Source organism: Pelobates fuscus, chromosome 3, assembly GCF_036172605.1.
Source record: "Pelobates fuscus isolate aPelFus1 chromosome 3, aPelFus1.pri, whole genome shotgun sequence".
In the NCBI taxonomy this organism is placed as follows: Eukaryota; Metazoa; Chordata; class Amphibia; order Anura; family Pelobatidae; genus Pelobates; species Pelobates fuscus.
The window spans coordinates 31,963,085-31,979,484 of NC_086319.1; the positions used below are offsets into that span (position 1 = coordinate 31,963,085).

General features: G+C 35.9%; 1 protein-coding gene across 12 annotated transcripts in view; it reads right to left on the bottom strand.

The window, feature by feature from the left end:
* The window catches only part of FOXP2 (forkhead box P2), a 203,906-nt gene that overhangs the window by 5,915 nt on the left and 181,591 nt on the right, over positions 1 to 16,400 (bottom strand). For 8 of the 12 annotated variants that reach the window (XM_063446859.1, XM_063446856.1, XM_063446862.1 and 5 more), the window contains one exon: positions 8,192 to 8,281. The exons of the other annotated variants lie outside the window; for them this stretch is intronic. In XM_063446859.1, coding sequence (XP_063302929.1) covers positions 8,192 to 8,281 — 90 coding nt within the window. The remainder of the gene's footprint in view (positions 1 to 8,191; positions 8,282 to 16,400) is intronic. 12 annotated transcript variants of the gene reach the window in all.

Below are 16,400 nucleotides of genomic sequence, written 5' to 3' on the forward strand. Positions count from 1 at the left end.
CATTTGGCATTGAATGTGCTCTCAATTAAACATTTTGAGGGAAAAAAAATTCCAAATCCAAATAGCAATTTGGACATTTACTAAAAGCAATTTGGAGGCACATGTGAAGATTAGCCCTGAATGTTCAGATTCCCTGCGGTGCAATTTGGAGTATAATAAAATTAGCTCAGAAATTTTCAAATTCCGTTGGAAGGAGAGGATTCTTGGCATCGAACAAGAAAGTTCTTTGCAATGCAGTTATGACACAGGAGGTGTACATTTTACCAAGTTAGGGCTGCACGTTTATTTTTCATTCAGCTGTCTGGTTGTAATTATCTAGATTTTATTTGTTTAATTTTTTTTTACCGAGGTTCTTGTGCTATCAGTTTTATTTTCATGCATAAATTTAGGTGGTGGAGGATTTAAACAGAAACTGACAGGATGTTTGATATTATGTTTGCCTGTCCCCTATATTTAACAAGAATGTGTTTGTGGTGTTTGAGAAATACAGAAATCGATATCATCATATTAATCTCTGTCCTGAAAGTGAGTGCCTACATCGTGGTTCCCTGTCAATCATGTTATAAGCTTTGGCCTTTGGCCTTTCCTGTCAGTGGAAGTGGGGAAACTGAAACAATGTTTCTATTTCTACTCCTCCAATACAATATGTGCCTTGCTTGTGCCAGGACTGAACTGGACTGTGATTTGTCTATTTGTTTTTTTTTTTAAATAATTTTATTTTAAGATAAGAGGTACACGCAATAACTGTGAACATTAATGGTGGGGAAACAAGTAGGTGAGGATTTACAATGAAAGAAACACTAGCTATAGATCACAGGGTGTTTAGGTCCCCAGACCCCACCTGCAGGGAGTACAAATGATATTACATACCTCTTCTCTCTCGCAGCATCACTCTCTGCAGAAAAGCTTAGATGAGATCATCCCATAGAAAAGCACGTGGAGGTTACTGCACATGCGCAGCAAAACACAGTGCTACACCAATCAGAAGGTGTCTCTGAGACAATCTGGTTGAAATAGCAGAGTCACTGGAAGCACCTCTAGTGGCTGTTTGCTGGACAGTCACTAGAAGCACTACAACGAAAATATTGCTGATCTGCAGAACAGCAATGTTCTCAGCTGCAGAGATAAAATGGGGGGAGGTAGGTTATATGCCAACAGATTTTGCAGTACTGTACAAAAGGTGGACCTAACAAGTTGTTGCTACAAGTCAAGTTGGGCATACAAGAAATTAAGGTGCTGAGGTTCCTGCTCAAATGAGCTCTCACAAATGGAGCATCATATTTTCTTACAGTACATTGCTGTTTGCCTCCTGGTTCCTAGACCCATGGCTTAGAATCTAAAATAAAAGAATCTTAGATGGCCAAAAACTCTTATAATTCTCTGTAACACATAGAGCCAAGAACAGCTGGAATGCTGCAGGTCAACAATCTCGATCTAAGGGATTCTATCTTGACCAGGGTGCAATCTGGCTGAAGGCCTTTCTTTCCATATGTTAGGTGTTTTGCTCTGAAAAAAACATTAGGTGCAGAAGACTATTAAGATACGATGCAACAGGAATAACTTACAGAGTTAACATTTGTCCCCTAAATTATGGCCCTCTGAGTGAACCAAGGATGCAAAAGCATTAACAGAGAAGAAGTAAGCAGGATCAGATTATCTCTCCGTCATGTATCTGTGTTATATACACATTAAATATATGCAGAGGGAGCGGGAGAGAAAGAGCCCTCTATCAAACAGGCTGCTACAAAGTACTTTGAAACGAACAGCTGTGTTGCACATAAAGTGGTCTCTAAGAGACCACTATAAGTGAGGTCTTTACAGATTTTGTTTAAAAGATGCAAATAAGAAGAAATAAAATGATTTCACCATGTTGACACACAATAGGATACAAAATAAAACACTGATGTCATAAATGAGTGTTTTTGTGATGCGCGCGGGATGTGCATCATGTAAGATCTGTACGTTCTTGGTGACATCCAAATTAAAGGGATCTTAACTGTACCTATGTAGTTAATAAATATGTATATATTTCGCAGAGTTAACAATTGGGGCTTCATGTCTAACAAAACTGTGGCAGCCTGAGCTACTGAATAATACAAAAAAAATCAGCATCTTTATCTAGCGCAAGTGTCAAAACACTAACTTAGATGTAACGCTCTATGATATACATATATATAAAATACATTTGTAGATACTTCCATCCCCTCAGAATACAGGCATTATCTGCCCAGGAAATCTACAAACAGAATAAAATGGTGTTAGCGTGACAGCACGGGAAACTGAGCTGAAAATGAAAATGTAATTGATAAACCAAAATAACCACTTTGATTGAAAGGCTAGTGCTCTGGGAAAGTTTGGAAGATGTCTCTTACATATTAATGCAAATATGTTTTTCATTCCATCTATCTATGCGTTGTGGTATGTATGTGTGTGACTGACTGGAAGAAAGTGCCATAGATGTTTCAGATACTGCTGAGATATGTCTACAATCAGTAGCGGAACTAATGTACGAGAGCCCCGGTGCAAGAATTGTTAGCCACTCTCCTGTTTCCTACCTTTTGGATACAGAAGGGTGGCTTCCCTGGTAACCAGTGTGCTGGCTGAGGATGTTGGGAGTTAGGCGCTGGCTCTCCCAATCGGCAACCCTTTGTCTCTCCCGCACGGGTCATTGTTTATCTGAGAGGAAGTGATCGGCTCTCACTTCTTCCAAGTGCTGCCATTATTTCAGGGGCCCGGTTGGGCTATTAAAGGAACGCAGTGCATGACTGACCCTATAGAACATATTGCTGTTGGGTGGCCCTAACTGCACAGGCCACCCTATGAGCCCCCAAAGTGGGCGGGCCCCAGTGCAGCTGCACCGTCAGTAGTTTCACCGCTTAGTGAGAGCAATAAATGAACAGTGTTGAGGCGAAGCAGTGTAGGAGCCCACAATGATATATGGGGTTCAGATGTTCAGTTATAAAATCCAAGACTTCTCCCTGTGGTTTTATGCAGACACAAGTGGTTCATTATGGCTGGGGATGTAGTAAGTACAAAGATATTTGTATTTTTCTGTACTGGGTATAAGGTAAGTTTTTTAGTTTATTATATAGAAAATTAATAATTTTTTTTAAAATACTGAGCTAATTGTAGTCATGGTCTATTAATGCAACTTGACTCCACACCTTGAAACATCCTCAGTTTTGTCGTAATAAAAATGTTATTAAACAAAAAATCTGCTATTTATTTTGGTAATTTCACTGAATTTATTTTCAATCACCTTGTTGATATATACCAATATTTCTAAAAATAAATAAATAAACTACATGCAGATGTTAATAATCCCTTTAACTGTCTGTAAATGATAATATCTTGTAAGTCAAATAGTCTTAACATCTATAACACCATTAAAACTGATAGAATGTCACATCTCTTAGAGATGGCCCTAGTTTCACCCTAGTAATGCTCTTTGATTGTTAGTTTACTTTCTATTATTTAAGCATCATAGGTACACTTCATCATTTGTTTACTGTCTACAGCGGCATTTATTTGCTAAACAAAGCATGCTAGTTGTGATTTATCTTGTCCCTTTATTAACAATAACTGTGCAAAATTAACCCAGATCAACTTGTAGGAGAAACTTGCTGAAGTTGACTTTTCATCATTCAAACATTGAAAGATAATTTTTCTTGGCCAATTAACTCACTCCAATGTCATGTCAGGATGGTTCAACATTTATATATGAGAAACAGGTCTTAAATCCAATGTACACCCATCTTATGTTGAAGATACTTTACCTAATGCACCATAGATCATCCTCTCCCGTTAACTCTACAAATTAAACTGGGGATGCCAAACTGTTTACCAACTTGTACATTTCACTAAACAGTAGTTTGTTTCTCTTTGCAGATAATATTTAATATATATGTTATGTCCTTTCTGTCAGTGTGACATGTCCTGGCTCTGCACTTTCATGAGATGTGTCGGACAGAATGGTGTCAGTAACACAACAAAAATTATGTAATAAAGCTGAGTTCAAAATATGTTTAACCCCTTAAGGACACATGACATGTGTGACATGTCATGATTCCCTTTTATTCCAGAAGTTTGGTCCTTAAGGGGTTAAACTACATTCATTCTTTTCAGGTGCATGAAACTGACTTTAACTAAAAGTTATGTATTTTTTCTGTTTTAATTGTCTTTGCTTTTTATTTACATACAGAAGGTTAAAGGACATTGTTGAAGATCACTTCTCTCTTTAAATGTGCATTTGCTACTTTAGAAAGACAAAGATTGTAAACCTATGCAGAATCTTCGAACCTATGCAGCTTCTTGGTAACATTAGTCATTGTTTGTTTCTTATGAACTGAAACAAAATAAAAACCACTTTATACATTTATTTTTTACAAAGTTGATATAACTCACATAAAATGTTGTTTTTTTCATTTTAGTTTTTTTTAATATTTAACTGCTACATTAGCCTAAAGTATTTCAATGTAACACAACTCACTATCTACTGAATATTATTCTGCTTAAAGATAATGAAAAAAAAATGGATATTTTAAACAGGCGTATGATTTTCTATTTGTTGATAAACTATAAAACAAACAAGAGATATAAAACATACAAAATGACTGGAATGCAGATGAATAAAACTGAATTAGGATAACATAACAACATAACCCCATAAAAAACATGCTGGTGGGGGGGAGGGGGCGCATGAGGAAAAAGCATTTGAAGGATTTGCAGAATAATATTCAGTTGATTAGAAGAAATAAAAAAATTATTTAGAAAGAGAATAAAGAATGTATTTGAAAATGTAGAACATTTCGGTGCCATGTTGGCAGAAAATGGCTGATTTATGGTGTTGCTATCTCAGTTCACTGAAATTATTCCCTTAACTAGGGATTGCAGAGAATTGACAAAGAAATTGCAATTTGTATCGCACAACAGCCAAACTGCAAAATTTGGTGTTGGTGAATTTGCCAATTCAGCTTTTTTTTTTTATCTAACATTTGCAATTCCTTTAACAATTCTTGTTCAATTCGCAGTGCATTTTAGAAGATAGGAAGAACGATAAAGTCCATTCATTCCAAATGTTCAAATAAGAGTACAGGACAATATGATCCTGTAATAAGCATCCCCCAGGTACCGTGAAGGAGGATATATATAACAAAGGAGCTCTTAAGAAAATGCATGATGATAATGTACGGAGTCACACTTCTGTAATCCTTGGCACATGCTTTTTTTTTCCCTGTGTATAACTGGCTTTTAAATCAAACATAATGTTGACTTTTTAAAAATATTATTTTCGATCTGACAGCTGTTAGGTATCACAGAGTAAATGGATTCAGACAATTCTGACCTAGCCTCGGGCAAAAAAAAAAAAAAAAAAAAAAAAGAAAACATCAGAAAAGTCTTTAAAATGAAAGTTTGTCAGATTTACTACTAGATTTAGAAAAATAAAGAATATAGCCATAAGACGGATATCCAGGAAATGCTGTTCCCATGATGTCAGATGCAGAGGTATTTATCCAAATCCCAAGATTGAAGTCCTACATTATGCAGTATAAAATTACACCTCATAAATATCTGGCCACAATATGAAAACATTTGCAGCGTTTAGATTTCCAATAATTGCAACATATAGTGTTATGTGAAAATCTTAAGTAACTGCAGAGTAAGGTTAGTGGTTTTCTGTAACAATTTCTAAAAAAAAAGGTATTACCTACAGACACAAAGTCGTATAAGCACGGCACCGAAAGCTTATTTTCCAAAGTATAACCAGTTGACATTGTACAATCATTCATTGCTTACACATGTATCGATCTGTATTAAAAAAACTATCAAACAAAAGACACATACTATCCTGCTTAGCTTAATGATTTAAATGGCTATATTTATTGCATTTTATTTATGTGAATTTGCATGTTAACATATGGCCACGATGTTTACATGAATGACAGGTAGAAAATATTGGTATTATTGCCAACATATACTAAACAATGCTGCTATACTTAAAAAAATAAAAAAGTATTTCTCTATACTCCAGCATTTTAATAGAATGCTCACCAGTAAATTGTAGAGGTCTAGTCATTGAGCATTGAGGGTTAGTGAGATGATGACTGACACTATTATGTTATGTTTGTAAGAACATTTATTCTTTTAAAATAATCTAAACATTGTATCATCTGCAGTTACAGGCATGAGAAATAATCGATTTAATATTTTTTTTTATTTTTAAAGTGTTAAAGGGTTACTCGAAACACCATGACAGTGCACATACATAGTCTTAACACCCTTAGCTGCCGGAGATGTAATTCCAACTTTGGAAGCATCATCTGGGGGATCATAAGTCAGAACAGAAAGTGAGTACTGGATGGCTAATGTAAATTCTCTGCATTTTCCACTGCATAGAGTTGAATATTCTCATATTCTCATGTACAGAGTTACATTCATTGGCTAAGAGCGGTAACCTGGCACTCTCAGCCAATGAATGACCTGTGAGATTGACCTCCAACTTATGCAGCTCTGCAGAAGTCAGCTGCGTGTAACTAGCCACTGGAGAACCCTCAGTGCCCAGCGAGGACCCAAGTAAGTTGAGGGAAAACGACAGCAAAATGGTTTTCCCCATAAGTGGAAATTGGGACTAATGTACTCCTGCAGGCTGTAATGGTTATAAAATGCTTGGAGTAGCCATTTTATAAGAAAGACACTAACCAACAACATTTACCACCAAGTATGCTTTATATTCCAGTTCCGTCTCTTTGGTAAACATAATACAAAATGTTATTTTTTAACACGTAATATTTTACAGAAATATTTGAAGGGCATAGATACAAGGAAGCAGTAAACTGAGAGAAAATATAAAGCAAGGCACAATGGACAAAATACATGATATTATAGCAGACAATGTAAGACACAAGACGTAATTATTATAAAAATATCATCAGTGGGTGTAATTGTGAGTTACGTAAAAGACAAGTAGTTGACAAATGGATGTGATGAAAAGAATGAGGGGCAACACTATAGCGTTAGGAATACAAGCACACGAAAACTGCATTATTCCTAACACTACATTGCCATGTAGTAGTAGGTGTCTAGTCCTCCATTTGAGTACAGGAAAAAGGTAGTTTTCTTACCTTCTAACCCACGCTGCACTGCTCTTTTTGCTGCTGCCCACCTCATTGGCTGAGATCATAAATCTTGATGATCTCAGATAATCTAATGCTTCCCCGTAGGGAAGCATTGGGAGATTAGTGCCCAAGAAAAGTATTTGATTGAGAACCGAGTTTGACTTGGTTCTCAATCTGCAAGACAGCCGCTATTGGTGTGTAAACCCTGCAATGTCTAACATTAAAAGGCCACTGCACCCAGACCACTTAATTGAGATGAAGTGGTCTGAGTGCCTTTAGTAGTCCTTTAAGCTAGGATGGAGAAAATGTAGTCACAGGTTTCACTTAATATTTTTGGTGACCAGAATAAATGTTGAGAAACTGTGGGAGAAAATAAGGGGAATGAGGCAAACATTGTATAATATCGGTTTAGAAATTGGGAAGGCATATCTATGGCAATTGTTTTAACCCCTTAAGGACACATGACATGTGTGACATGTCATGATTCCCTTTTATTCCAGAAGTGTGGTCCTTAAGGGGTTAAAAGTATGGCATGGATCACAAACAAGAGGTAGTCAAACGGCATGAATTAATGAGCATGACAAAATGACAACGAAGGGAGAAATATGAAACAGTTCAGCAAGTATCAGGTGAACACAGAATATTTGACACAATATTAACTAGTGCTTAAGTCCTTTTCTCTACTGTCTCTTAATGAGACAAATTCAAGGCTATGTCAGTAGGAGACTTTGTGGGGAGATGACGGGGCAGATAATCTGTCTGAATTCGAATCTCATGTTATCTTTAGCTTTTAAACATGGTACATGTTGGAATTAAATTTAAACTGTTAGAATTAGTAGAAAACATTAGACGAAGAGTTGGACTTTAGTACTGCAATCATATATGTCCTTGCATAAATGCTATTCAACTATTGTTATTTAACTTGTACTATAAGTAAATTGGGTCATTGTAGATTGGGGAGGGTAAACAGAATTCAAATTCTTCACATGCATATTGTTCTATTTCTAAATCATTATTCATGTGCCAGTATTATTTCCCTCCTACCCCATAATCACATTAAATCATAATACGCTCACCGTTGTAGGTACTGGAACAATCTCAAAGTGGAATGACAGGGGACTGGAATGATCCTTTTGTCAAGAGGAGTGACAAGGAACTTGAATGATCTGAAAGGGCAACAACAGGGGACTGGAACAATGTAACAGGAAAAGATACAACAATCTCAATGACCCAAACTATATGGGTTGTATTTAATGCCAAAAAAAAGAAGGCAGACGGAATAGGTTGAAATGATTTCCACATATAAGAAACTTGTTTAAGCTATTTCCTTATAAAATACATTGCAAAACACAGCGTTGGGGTGAACGTGGATGGGACTACTGTGAATATATGCGGTGCAAGGTTTAACAATGTGTTCCTATAATGTTTTCAGACGGAATAGGAAATTATAACAGACAAGATTAAAATACTCAAACTTGTGAAAGAAGAGAGCAAGACATTGGCAGAACACATGATACGACAGTGTGATGCACAGTATGTTACAATGTTCAGTTTGATATCTAACAAAAGAATGTATATTCAGTTTGACTGATTTTTCTAAAAAAAAATCATATTGTGAACAGGTTAAATCAGAACAATGTGTCCAAGTCTCAGCAAAGATTGGCAGATGTAGACATTTAAAGCAACTTAGAAGCTCACAGAATGTAACCCATCAGAGGTATTTGAGCACAGGGATAGAGAAATACTGTTATAAATAAACTGCACTCGATACTAAACTACTCGAGCAGTTCTCAAAAACATCCTGGATTTCATTTAAATTAATTATTAATATTATTAAATATAAACATCTTTTTTTTTATGTAATAGGGAAGTGTAAACCACATATCTGTAGAAATGAATAATACTTTGATTGAACATAGCATTGTACATTGGAGTTACAGACAAACTAATAAATCAATGTGATTAGTTACTAGTTCGGAAGAAGGAAGTATGGGTACAGGTGGAGTAGAGGAGTTTTAAGGGCCGATATGTTTGTGTCTGAACCCTTCTGACTAACTTGTAGAACATGTGCCCATTCAAGTTACAAGTGAATAAATAGATTTATAAGGCGCATTTTTATAGTAAGTGTGTCTGTGGTGAAGAGAGTTTAACAGTTTAACTGAACAATTTTCGTGACAGCAAAATTGAAAACAACTTACGAGAGACAGGCTCCATTTTATTTTGTTTTAGAGAAGTATTCATTGTTTGCATCACCTACTTTTTTTGTGGGGGGGTTTTATGAGTAAACAAAATATGTGCAGAACTAAGGGGCTGGGTAATTATGTATTTAGCTATAATGATGGTTGGACACTGAAAGCCACATTTAGAACAATTTGACACCAATGAACAGATCTGCATACTAAAATGACCAAATATGGAGGATAATGCAATTGGTTGGATAAGAACTTGACTGGTGATTGGATTGACCTGCAAAGGTGGTAGCCATGTATGAACAAATGTCTCTATTATTCTTCCACTTTTAGTGACATGCTAGCATTATCAGAGACAGCAAAATGTGTCTTATCTTATGTGTCATTGATAACAAACTGCATGTTGTATGAAACTCAACTTATATATATGACATACATCTATTTTATTCATATCTATATCATTTAAGACATTATGCAGCAGATATTTCTCCTGCTTTGCCTGCCCTGGGTGAATGTGACATTAAGGTCAGACTAAATAATTGCAGTTCTGTTCATGAAACAGTTAATATTTAACAGGAATTTATTTAGAAATTATACAACTAAAAGTTACAGTAGTATTCCACGATATAAGCAGGTAGTCTTTATATTTAACCTGCATGCCTATGTTATTACCAATCATATAAAAACATGTTTATAGAAAAGGGTGAAACAGACGTCATGCAATGTTCTGAAACGTGCAATGCAATATTATCCCTAGTCTAATTAACTCTCATATAACTTCCCGTAACTAGTCCATCATTCGCTGTCACCAATGTTAACATTCAATCTCAATTTACATTGAAGTGTAACATTAAAATATTGAAAATATTATTTTGCATCTAATAAAGTACATTTTCCATAATAGTATGATCAATTATTTTAAAAATAAGTCAATTGGTTGGCATTCCTTGCAGAATTTTCTTTTTTTTTTTTTACACGGATATTAATGGTTTTTCAACACTAATGAGCTCACAATATTAAAACAAAAAAATGCTTGGGAAGAATCTGTCACTCATAATCGTTTGTAAGACGTAACAGTTCTAAATAAAAAGTGAGCATACAGGTCTCCACAAACCACATTTTTGTAAGCAGGTGTCAAATCTTTTTAAAATGTCCTGCATGTACACATTGTGAAATATAGAACCATTTTTTATTTTATTTTTAAAGTCCAGAGGTATAAGCGCAACTTTACATTTTTGTAAAAATCCTACCTAAATCAAATAATACATTGTAGCAACGATTTGCTTTGAAGCATTACCTAAAATGAAATTCTTCAAAATCAGTTGTGAACACACAGTATCGGGAACTGTTAGGGATGATTTTGTTCCTACAATTGCATATCATAACACTATTTGATTGCTTTCCCATAATAAGATGGGAGGGGTATCCTTATAAGCATTGAAGAGCAATTTTAAGCAATCATAGAGTCTGCAGTGGAATGCATTTTAACAATACAAATGACTCATCCCAACCTCAAAATGTTTCATTCACTTCTCAATAGGGTAGGGATAAAGCAAGCGGATGGACAGACAATGTAAATAATTTAGGATAAAGTATAAGGTAATGCTGAAAATGATCCAAGTACCAATAGCCTGTGAGCAAAATGAGAACTCAAGCCATGGAAGGAACAGTGAGTTATTTAAAAAAAAAAAAATAAGACCGTCTTCAAATTAAACCAAGGTAAAAACATGTCCTCGCTCCCCACGATACTGTCAAAAACAATTACATGCATGGTGAGCATTTGTCAACTTGTGATAAACTATTAATGTGATTTATAAATAAAAACACATGTTAAATAGCCACCCATCCCTGTTGGTATGTTTAGTTGTAGTTATGCATTTAAAAGAAACTATCGCCACATTAAGCGTTCTGGTGTGGTTTTTCTCATCTTACAATCTGCAAAATAAAATATCAGATTTCCAAGGCTCTGGTCAAACTAATATCAAAGTTATAGTTCTTATTTCTCCATCTCCGCCAGTTTCTATTGTTATCATATGCACTCCTTACTAATCGAGACTAAACACTCTGGGGCTTATCACCAATCTGTGAACTGTGTAGAAATACAAAAAAAAAAAAAAAAAAAACATAAGCAAGCTGGGAAAATAAACAACGTTCCCGAGTTTTTGCAGTTTCATTGTTTTGTTCCAAAAATGTGCAATTCCCTCTTAGACTTGTCCACAATTCTAAGTTTAGTAAATAAATGTAACTATTTTGGAACTCTCTTTAGAGAGACTCTTTTGCTGTTGAGACATTGCACTTCTGTGCTTAGACAAAATATTTTTGGACATGAATTTTTATTTATTTTTTCACAGTATTTTTAATAGTTTTACCTGGACACTTTATTTTATGAGGTTATTCATTAATTTTGTATTTTTATTCACCATACGTATTCATGTTCTTGCCATATGTATTTTTAAAGAACTAAATAAAACTATTTATGTAGAGGACTGCCTTGCATTGCTTCGAGATTGTTGTAATTCTGCATGATAAAACGTACTTTACTTCTGAAAGGCCAAGAGTCAACCCAAGACCAAGACACTACGACATCAACATGTTAGGAACACATTAAAAAAACTCTGTAGCTTTCATGAATTCCATTCCATTAGCTCTGCTGGCTTAATCAATATAAAACATGTGGTCAGAATCTACATAGCTCTCTCTATTCATGACATCATGCATATAATTGCAAAGGAGTGCCAGTACTCGAGAATCAAGCACATTTTTCAATATGCATTTAATAGTTTCGGTGTACTTTGCGTTGAAACTATTAATTGCTTCTTGCAAATGGGCCATTGCGTATTGTTGCTTTGGACTGGTGGTATGCATTATGTCACAAAGGGGAATGCCACAGCACTGCATTCACTCAAGCACGGCACTAGTTTCTTCAAAAGGAAAAAAGATGGATGAGCCCGCATCTGGTTTACGGTGAAGCTTCACGGATACAAAACAAGGTTCTTTATTTATCTAACAATACCCCTGCTTGATTCCCTGCACAACGTGCATCACATACCAGCGATGCTCCCTCTGCTCAGACGCAGGCGTGATTAGAGATTAACATGGTTGATTTAACATGAGGGAAGTATGGGTTGTTTTGCTAGCAAATCTGTAAATTGGAAACATATGCTCCAGCGCTGTAAAATAATTTCAAGTCAGAATTGAAAACTAGTGCACATTCTGTTTATTTGCTTTCATGCTATTTGTCTGGAGCCAGATTATTTAAACAGCTTCTGATGTTACTTAACTCACTGAACGCCTCATTTTAAAGGTTCAAAGAGTGACTAAACTTTCTTTTTTTTTTTTTTTTTTAACCTCGGCTTATTTAATAGAAATTAAATTAGCTAACCATATAATGTTCCAAGTATAGGGATGAAATAGCCCCTGCTTGTTAAGATACATGGCATTTCACCCCGAGCATGGCTTAGTGTGAAAAGTTCAAGTTGCCCTGGCTGCCAACAGTCACTCACTGAACACAATAGACGAGGCTCCAGCTAGGACCCCATACCAATTTCATATAAAAACTCGGGTTTCTCACCATTAACAATAAGAGGCTGTTAACATGTCAACTGATGCCCCATCAACAGGTGCTGCCGAGTGGCCTGGGAGACAGCTAGAGCTTTCAGTGCCCATCTCAGCATGATGCTAGATAGTAAGAATCTGTAACGTTACATGTCTGTTTTGCCACACTAGTGTGACAGCATTGTTCTAACTATTGATTCTATTACATTTTAAATCTCAATTCAAATTGAAGAGAAGAACATGTAACTTTGTGCAATTCATTTTCTTTATTGCTCAGAATCTGATCACCTCCCAAACTTTCAAAATCCGTTCACAAATTGTAAAACCATGAGTGGATCAATCAGTTAGCCGAAAGAGCTACGGCACAGATCCATTTAGGAGAACAGTCCCATTCGTGTTTTCTGCATGGGATTTTTACTCAGTACTGAGAGTACAGTGTACAGTGCTGAAGCTTTACTCCTCAAGTCCTATTTGCATAAATAAAGTAATATAAAGCCTAACAAACAGTTAAAAATGCTAAAATAATTAATAAATAAATAAATAAAAAAAGATAAGTTCTCCAAATGTCCTCAACCAGGGGAGAGGGGAACCCTTCACCCGCTCAATTTATTTTTTTTCTCCTCTATTTCAGTGTGAAATGAGGTGTGGTTTTTAAACCAGAAAATAAAACTCATCTTTGAAGACTAATGCAGGTTGTTCAAATACAAGACATTGAATTATAAAACCCGAAGCTAAAGGTGGTTGTGATTGTGAACGATGTTGGGAAGAGTTTAAATAATTACATTACAACGCTTCAGTGGTAATTTGGTAATGAGCAAGTATTCATAATTTCAATAGCTAGGAAATAAATTAAAATGGGAAGCACACAACCGCTAGGGCACCAATAAATCCTCTATTTGGCTGTGAGTTATACCAGATAAATAGGCATTTCAATATGTGCAGTACACTTAGGCACAGAATAAATAAAACTGTAAAGGTCATGGTCACATGGTGGTTAGATTATTGCAAACATCTTCTTCGCTGTTGAGTTTTATTAATGGCTGCTAGGTTTTTAAGCATCCCTGTGTTTTCAAGACGACTAATAAATGTGCAAAATATATTCGTAAATTCACATATTTGCCTATTTTAGCACATCATATGCTGATTCTAAACATTTGAATACATTCTGGCTCATTATGAAAGTAAATTAAAATGTGTTATGAAAAAAAAAAACTGGAATGAGCAGCTCCTGTTAAGCTGTAACAAAAACAGGTGGGAATTGCGTTTAAGTAGTAGGTGGTCTACCAATTTGGAAAACAAAACATGTCTACAAACTAAACAGCTCATATGGTTGGTTAAAACATAAAAACAGATAAGAAAATGGTGGAATTATACCTCAACATTTCAAATGGAAAAAGAGGGACACTTTCATTTTAAGGGTGTGAGTAGGGTGTGGCCAAATCATGGCTGCTCTGAGGCATTTTAAGTGACTTATGCCAATTTATGTAAATAAGAAAAAATTTAAGCCAAGAGCATTTTTTTTTTTTTACACAGAATGATTTCTAAACACATTTATTGTAGTTTAAATAAACATTATTGTGAGTATTATTGCTGTTCAGCTCGGTTATACACTCAACAACATGAAGCTCCTAGAAAAGAGGATAGAAAAGAATCAATGAGGAAAATAGGGACTATCCCTCTTAAATAGGGGCACTTGGGAGGTATTGGGAATTCTAAAATATGCTTTTGACATTCTTACAGTCACATGTACCCAAAGCAGGCAAACCATTTACATTCCGTTGACAAAAAAAACAAAACACTTTCTGCTGATAGCGGTTTCTAGCTAAAAAAAAATATAAATAAAATTAAATCTACTTCAAATTCCGTTTGAATTCTAGACTCTTCTCATTTTAGTGATAAACCATTTTAGCAACCTAGCCAACTTTTTATTTTGCTCCTGAGAAATGTGGCTACAGGAAAAAGACAATCACATGTTAAAAAGCAAGTCATACCTTCCTATTTCTGCATAGAAATCTCTTTGAAAATAGAGGAGTCTGTTCTCTCTCCATACCTTTCCCAATACAGTTTAATTAGAAAAAAAACATGCATCTTCTAGCTCAATTGCAAAGTAAAACAACTGTTTATTGTTAAATCTTTTATATCACTTTGATCTCTGTGTGAAAAACACTTAACAACCAATGCTATATTGAAAAAAATGCATGTAATTAATATATATAAAAGCAAGGTAGCTTCACCTAGCCACAATGAAAAGCATGTAAGTTCCACGGTGTAATGTGCACCGGCATACCTCCCAAGTGTCCCTATTTAGGAGGGACATTTCCTTATTTGGGCCCAAATCCATCTGTCCCTCTCTTTGTTATTATTATTATTATTGCCATTTATATAGCACCAACAGATTCCGTAGCGCCAATATTATAAGAGGGGGGATCTAATTTGAAATTGGACAATTATAAGAAAACTTACAGGTTGAAGAGGACCCTGCTCAAACAAGCTTACAGTCTATAGGAGATGGGGTGTAAAACAATAGGAAATAGCAATCAAATAAGGAAATAGCAATCAAATAAGGAAATAGCAATCAAATAAGGAAGCAGAGCTGGAGGAGAGAGTAAAGTGCTGCCCTTTAGTAGAGAGCATGGGACAGGTATGTGAGGTAGAGGTTACTCTGGGAGGCCTTAAACTTTCCTAAAGAGATGGATTTTAAAGCACTTCTTAAATGATTGAAGACTAGGGGAGAGCCTCATGGCGGTAGGCAGGCTATTCCATAGGAAGGGAGCCTCCCGCGAGAAGTCCTGCAAGCGTGAGTTGGCCGTACGGGTGCGAGCAGCGGACAGGAGAATGTCATGGGCAGAGTGGAGAGACTGAGAAGGGGCATACCTTTGGATCTGTAAAGGGATGTAAGGGGGGCTAGAATTGTTCAGTGCTCTATAGGTGTGGGTTAGCACTTTAAATTGACTCATATAGGATACAGGAAGCCAATGTAAGGACTGACAAAGGGGTGAGGTGTGAGAGGACCAACTAGAGAGGAAAATAAGTCTGGCGGCAGCATTCATTACAGACTGCAGCGGGGCAATACGGTTTAGATACATTGTTCTTATTCTATATTACATTTTAGTTACATAAATTGTTAATAATAAGTCCTAACCTAAAACGATTAAGAACAGCCCCACCCCTGGTCTCACGCTCTTTAATTAAAGTGTCCGTGTTTCTCCATTGGAAATGTTGGTAGGTACGCACCGGTCCATTAGCTTGCATGTGTCTGTATGGCATCATGGGAGAATGCCAAGTCATGCATGCCTACCTGGAAAGGTGTTGTCAAAAGCACCCAAATGTTCTGCACAGCTTAGTTCAGCCTGCACTTCTAACCACAGTAAACTATCTGACATGTGTAACTAGGACAACTGAAAACAAAGCTGCCACCAATCCAAAGGTGAATGCTCCCATTTTCCCAAGTTTGTTTTAAAAGTTAAATCTGCATTTATCACATCATATTTTATTGAGGTTCATTAGCTGCACAGTTTGGGTGCAGATGTTATATTTAGCT